Below are 7,218 nucleotides of genomic sequence, written 5' to 3'. Positions count from 1 at the left end.
CATGTAATCTTGCTATTGCTGCCACCAGATAGAGTGAAGCTGCTGTTGCATGCCTCAATATACAAATTTATTCTTGCCATCATTTGAGATATATGAAAATCTTTGATTTTAGTTGTCTCGCAAATAAAACATACTGTCAATCCAAATTTTGTGAGATTCTCCCATATTGTAGTTACATAACCAGATGAAAATATGAATTACAAAATATTCCTCATCATAGAAAGAACAAATAAGGAACTATGTTGAAGGACAAGTGCGCGCATTTTGCCTGTGCCCTACATAACACTCTTACAACTAACACTGTCACGAGTCGAGTGCAGTGCACTGGTATGGTATACCGCCCTCTATAGATGACATGGCAAACATCAAAGTTTTGAACTCTTGTCAAGGTCATAGGAGGTCAGCGACTGGACGTGTGTACGATTGCATGTCCTGTATAGTTGGTCGTCTGTATTGTATTTGTACGGCGGTTTGTGCGTGAACTCTCTTTTCTGTTCGACAACTTTATGTAATAGGAGTGGACCGAACTTACTTTTACATCTAATTTCTCCCCGGCCCCATCGTCTGTGTTAATAACATTGAAGACATTATCATGATTATTGTGCTCGTCATTGTGTAAGCTGTACTCGTAGGTATTTGCTCAACTTCAACGTCACGAGATAGTATTAGTATTCTTCTTTATACTAAGATATAGGTGAGTTTTTAATACCAGTATACCGTCACAAATCTGGTTCTTTTCAACTTCTTGATCAACAATATAAATGTATAATTTTACCATGGTCTAAGTTCCACAAACTAGACATCAAAATTATAAAGATTGCAAAAAGTATCCAGCTTGACGTGTTTTTGTTTTGTTTCTGTTTTTATAGTGAACCTTAGCGATTACTTTAATCCTGATTTTTTTTGTTTTAATTGCTGGCGATAAGATATTTGTTGACGTATGCTGTGAAGTTCAGAGTTCATAGCAAAGTTCATTGCACTATAGCAACGGTCAGACAGGGCATTATACTTAGAGGTGTTATCAATTGTTGGCCGGTAGATCAAGACATGTTTAAAACAATAGGATTATTCATTATATCTCCATTCCATGCAGGCAGACAGACAGACAGACAGACAGACAGACAGACAGACAGACAGACAGACATACTTCTATTGTTCAGATGTTCTATCTTCTATTTTTGTCAAATTATAGCCCAGGTGTTTGAGGTGAAATCAAGTTATAGCCCAGGTGTTTGAGATGAAATCAACTTACAACCCAGGTATTTGAGGTGAAATCAAGTTATAGCCAAGGTGTTTGAGGTGAAATCAAGTTACAGCCCAGGTGTTTGAGGTGAAATCAAGTTACAGCCCAGGTGTTTGAGGTGAAATCAAGTTACAGCCCAGGTGTTTGAGGTGAAATCAAGTTACAGCCCAGGTGTTTGAGGCGAAATCAAGTTACAGCCCAGGTGTTTGAGGCGAAATCAAGTTACAGCTCAGGTGTTTGAGGTGAAATCAAAACATCAGGCATGTCCAAAGTTTGCATAATTACTGGTGCTAACACTGGTATTGGTTTTGATGCAGCCAAACAGATGGCTGAGAAAGGATGTGACGTGATCTTAGCATGTCGCAGTCAAGAACGTGGTAAGGAGGCAGAGAAGAGAATTAAGGAAAGCAATCCTGATGTGAAAGTTGAATTCATGAAGGTACATGAATATGAGTATAGAAATTAAACTATTAGACAAGAGATGATTACTATGGAAACTAAAACTTGTGACATGATAATAATAATGCTAAATAAATAAATGCTATTAAACTCACAGTAGGGGGGGCATCTCTGATAGCATGTTTTCCTCAAGTGGTCACACATTCAGCAACATTTCAGAACGTACACATCTTGATTACAGGGTGGTTATTATACAGTGGTTTATTTCATGAGAGATGTTTCCTTCAAACTAAGGAAATATGAGTTTATGTAACTAAAAATCCTTGTTGAAGGCAAAATGTGGCAAACCTTTAAATTCTGTGTATGGTCTAGATGAACAAAGGAATATACTACCTGACGGTGTAAGCATAATGTATGAAAAATTTGGGGATATAAAACCAGTTTTCAAATTTTTTGGCCATATTTTGAGCATTGCACAATTAATGATGTAAAAACACATTGATGTGACATACATAACAACCAGGAAACTAACTGTTATAATATTTTGATTTTGAATGTGTTCAACTTGGAATACACATAATATAATTTATATTGATAAGTACAATTGACATTTCACCTACAGCTTGATTTGTCATCCTTAGCATCAATCCGTCAGTTTGTCGATGATTTCCATTCAACTGGCAAACCACTACATGTGTTATGTAACAATGCAGGCATTGTAACTGGTACTGGTACTGACTGTCGCAGTGAAACTGAAGATGGATTTGAAATGATGTTAGGTGTTAATCATTTAGGTAGGACCCTTATCTCATCTTTGTCACCTATTTATATTTTTAATGTATAATTTGTTATAAAGTTGCACTAGCTGCAACTAGAACGTTAAAATATGTCATGATATCATAACTTAATTGCTCATAATATTGTACACCGTGAACAGTATTGCATCATCTCTGGGGAAACATTTTTATTTGTAACTCATTTGTAACATTAAAAGACATGGAAAGAGAATTTGACCAATGATTACAAAATTTTTGGATGAAAAACCAATTTGAAAGTAGCCGAACACTATAGGTCGGCACTGATCTGTCAATCAATTATAGAGTCCCGGAGTGATTCACTTTATTGTCTCAATGCCTTTTTTTGTGTCAAGGAAACAAAGGAAAACCCAGGGCTGCCTATCGACTTCTAATACCTGATTGTTTCTTTTATGAGAAATATACACATATCAGTGCCATGAGCTTTCTTAAAACCAAATTGATTGTCAGATGTATACAAGTTAATTGTTTGCATGTACAAAGTACAACGTATTCAAGAACCTTTGAACCATGATGCTCATTAGAGCAGTAGTATAGTCAGTACAAGAATGAAATTGGTATTTGATAAAGTCTGACTAAGGCAGTGAAATTAATTTTAAAAAAAATATTGTTTAGGCAATAAAGTAGACTGTTAGATCATGTTGCTCTGCCCTCACCGGCCTGCTCTGTTGTCGGTGAAAGGGTTTGACCAATGTGTGAGGGTGCCCTGTTGTGGCTTACCTTATCAAGTACTGGTAAAAGGGCTTAATTGACCAATGTGTGAGGGCGCCCTGTTGTGGCATGCCTTACTAGACTACTGGTGAAAGGGTTTGACCAATGTATGAGGGCGCCCTGTTATGGTGTGCCTTACAGTTTACCGGTGAAAGGGTTTGACCAATGTGTGAGGGCACCCTGTTATGGCATGCCTTACTAGACTACCGGTGAAAGGGTTTGACCAATGTGTGGGGGTGCCTTGTTATGGCATGCCTTATCAAGTACTGTAATGGTACCGTCATGGTTCAAGTAAGACGGCTTGACCAATGTATGAGGGCGCCCTGTTATGGCATGCCTTACTAGACTACTGGTGAAAGGGTTTGACCAATGTATGAGGGCGCCCTGTTATGGCATGCCTTACTAGACTACTGGTGAAAGGGTTTGACCAATGTATGAGGGCGCCCTGTTATGGCATGCCTTACTAGACTACTGGTGAAAGGGTTTGACCAATGTATGAGGGCGCCCTGTTATGGCATGCCTTACTAGACTACTGGTGAAAGGGTTTGACCAATGTGTGAGGGCGCCCTGTTATGGCATGCCTTACTAGACTACTGGTGAAAGGGTTTGACCAATGTGTGGGGGTGCCTTGTTATGGCATACCTTATCAAGTACTGTAATGGTACCGTCATGGTTCAAGTAAGACGGCTTGACCAATGTGTGAGGGCGCCCTGTTATGGCATGCCTTACTAGACTACTGGTGAAAGGGTTTGACCAATGTGTGAGGGCGCCCTGTTATGGCATGCCTTACTAGACTACTGGTGAAAGGGTTTGACCAATGTGTGAGGGCGCCCTGTTATGGCATGCCTCACTAGACTACTGGTGAAAGGGTTTGACCAATGTGTGGGGGTGCCTTGTTATGGCATACCTTATCAAGTACTGTAATGGTACCGTCATGGTTCAAGTAAGACGGCTTGACCAATGTGTGAGGGCGCCCTGTTATGGCATGCCTTACTAGACTACTGGTGAAAGGGTTTGACCAATGTGTGGGGGTGCCTTGTTATGGCATACCTTATCAAGTACTGTAATGGTACCGTCATGGTTCAAGTAAGACGGCTTGACCAATGTGTGAGGGTGCCTTGTTATGGCATGCCTTACTAGACTACTGGTGAAAGGGTTTGACCAATGTGTGGGGGTGCCTTGTTATGGCATACCTTATCAAGTACTGTAATGGTACCGTCATGGTTCAAGTAAGACGGCTTGACCAATGTGTGAGGGCGCCCTGTTATGGCATGCCTTACAGACTATAGCAGTAAGGCAATAATCATTTTGTTGTATCTTTCATCCAGGACACTTTTTACTTACCAATCTGTTATTAGAAGATTTAAAGAAGACGTCTGAAGAGTGTGGAGAAGCAAGAGTTGTAGTGACAACATCAAGTATGCATGATGCTGACTATTACTTAGCCAAAGCAAGTAGGTGACTAGTCTTATAGTAAGACCTTGGGAGGAGGGGGGGGGGGGGGGGGTTGCTAAATAAAGCTGAAAGATGATGAGTGCTTGTACGTCTGACTGGGCTATCGCCCTCAGTGGTGACCTCTGGATGTAAATAGAATAGTCCAAGCAGTCCAGCAATAGAGTGCTGGTTGGTAATTAATATTCATGAGGTAAACCAGTATCTAAATCTGTCAATTGCTGGTAACATTTGAAGTACATATACACAGTTAGGACAGAATTGAAACATATTATAGGTTACATTTTCTGATTGTTAGTACTGATTAAGTGATTTATGCAAAGTAGAATGGGAATAATCTGTAGTGTTAAAATACACCTCTTTAAGAAAGTCTGCTAAAATGTAAAACTACTTCTGCCATTTTGTACTGAAGCATGGAGGATATTAGCTATTGTCACTTGCATATAATTTGAGTGTTTTTCTCTGACATAGAATTTGCTTCAGATTGTATTTGATGATGAATGTTTACACATCTTTGTTTGTTGCAGGTCCAGCAAATCTTGACTTTGATAATTTGATGTTGTCCAAGGAGGGTACATTTGGTGGCTCAATAGCATATAACAATTCTAAACTAGCTAATGTATTGTTTACATATGAACTAGCTAGAAAACTAGAAGGAACTGGGGTAACCAGTAACTGTTTCCATCCAGGTAATGTATTTCTCTATTAGCCTATATACACAGCCAACTGCTGCAGTACTGTGCACAGCGATGAAATTCAGTGCTGCACACAGTACTGAATTTTCATCACTGCAACAGCACTGTCTCCTTTTTGGCACAACAGCACTGAAGCAGCACTGTGTGCGGTGCTGAAAATTATTCCCTTTATACAAGCCATGTTACATGTAAAGACCCAGTGTGAACAAGGATTAAAATTTACTATCTTTCTAAGTTTTCATTTCACATCAAGTCATACTCACTGACTAACTTTTATCTTTCTTAGGTTTCATTCCATCGTCTGACATTTTTCGGAATGTTAGTTGGCTGATGAAATTTTTCATAGTGACAATGTCACCGATATATAGACTATTTGGGATTTCCCGCTCTGTAAGTCAGGGGGCTCAAATCATGACCAATCTGGCAACAGATGACAAGTATAAAGGTAAGTATTTTAATCAACTTCCAAATCATTAAAGTAATTATTTTATTGGTTTATTGTAATTTTTTTGTTTGAGAGTTGATCTATTAATCAATGTATTCATATTTTATACAAGTTTTAATCACTGGCTCTATTTGATACATTTGGACAAAAAATCATCAGAAACTGTATTCATTAAATTTTATTATCATAAAGTGTAGTATGTGCAGTTTCTCATTTGGTTCTATTTGGTTATATCGAGTGGAACAGTGAACACTAACATGAAGTGGGCTGTAGTAACAGTACTTATAAGCTGCTATGTTTATTTCACACAGGCACAACTGGGAAATTCTTTTTTGAATTTGATGAGGCACAGAGTTCAAAAGTATCATATGACAAAGAAGTAGCCGCAAGGCTATGGGAAGTCAGCTCTGAATTAGTTCATCTTTAGGAAGATAGTGTGATGGTTACTCACTGTTAAACAGCTGTTTATCACTTTTCATGGCTTCCCCACTTAGGGCACACTCTGTGCACCTTACTGAGGGACATATGTCATGAAATCTGGCAGTGAGACTATCCTATCCCTTACTATGGGATGATTCACAAAAACACAGTGTATCCTCTTGAAACACACACACACACATGCATGCACATGCACACACACATGTGCATGCATGAATGCACACATGCACACACACACATGCACGCACGTGCGCATACACATATAAACTCACATATATGCACATACACATGCATGTATGCTCACACACACGCACACATTTTTTACATTGGAGGGCGACACTACCTCAGAGTAGTTTGAATTGTTGTATCTGATATCTGATATCTGACAATTTATTTTATGGGTCTTGGCAGGTTTTTTAAATAGATCATTCTATAAATTTTACACTGAAGTTTTTATGCCCGGATATACTAAATAGCCATTGTATAAGATATTAGTTAGAGGTACTATTTACCTTACCTTATTTACGTTACATTTTACAAATAAAGGTTTGTGTTTGACTCTTCATTGCCTCATATCTGACAGTGATATTGATTTGTCTTTACAGTAAGATTATCATATTACATGTATGTGTGCTAATATCAGTGTCTGTCTTTTTGTTTAATTCCTAATAAAAATGTGAGACTTAATTGAAACTCACTAGTCACTCTGGTTTTGTAGTATTTATGTCTGAACCAATTGTGAAATCCATTGATAGGTTCCATGTTACATGTACAGTGCTGAATTGTGAAATCCATCGATAGGTTCCATGTACAGTGCTGAATTGTGAAATCCATCGATAGGTTCCATGTACAGTGCTGAATTGTGAAATCCATCGATAGGTTCCATGTACAGTGCTGAATTGTGAAATCCATCGATAGGTTCCATGTACAGTGCTGAATTGTGAAATCCATCGATATGTTCCATGTACAGTGCTGAATTGTGAAATCCATCGATAGGTTCCATTTACAGTGCTGAATTGT

At 38.6% G+C, this 7,218-nt stretch overlaps 1 protein-coding gene across 1 annotated transcript; it reads left to right on the top strand.

Annotated features, from left to right (window-relative positions):
* Positions 1 to 421: 421 nt before the first annotated feature.
* On the top strand, positions 422 to 6,778 carry LOC144439819 (retinol dehydrogenase 11-like). Its single transcript, XM_078129055.1, has 7 exons — positions 422 to 694; positions 1,193 to 1,682; positions 2,265 to 2,436; positions 4,497 to 4,622; positions 5,148 to 5,309; positions 5,602 to 5,760; positions 6,072 to 6,778. Exons 2-7 carry the CDS (start codon positions 1,506 to 1,508, stop codon positions 6,185 to 6,187), a joined length of 912 nt encoding a protein of 303 aa, XP_077985181.1. The 5' UTR covers positions 422 to 694; positions 1,193 to 1,505; the 3' UTR covers positions 6,188 to 6,778.
* Positions 6,779 to 7,218: the final 440 nt, after the last annotated feature.

This window comes from Glandiceps talaboti, chromosome 1 (genome assembly GCF_964340395.1).
Source record: "Glandiceps talaboti chromosome 1, keGlaTala1.1, whole genome shotgun sequence".
Taxonomy (NCBI): Eukaryota; Metazoa; Hemichordata; class Enteropneusta; family Spengelidae; genus Glandiceps; species Glandiceps talaboti.
The sequence above is the reverse complement of the archived record's forward strand: the minus strand, read 5'-3'. Positions and strand labels throughout refer to the sequence as shown.

Excerpts from the sequence above, each read along its gene's own strand:
- LOC144439819 (XM_078129055.1), top strand. The coding sequence starts at position 1,506 with ATGTCCAAAGTTTGCATAATTACTGGTGCTAACACTGGTATTGGTTTT. Across the intron at positions 1,683-2,264 it reads TGAAAGTTGAATTCATGAAG|CTTGATTTGTCATCCTTAGC; the intron begins GTACATGAATAT and ends TTTCACCTACAG. Across the intron at positions 5,310-5,601 it reads CAGTAACTGTTTCCATCCAG|GTTTCATTCCATCGTCTGAC; the intron begins GTAATGTATTTC and ends TATCTTTCTTAG.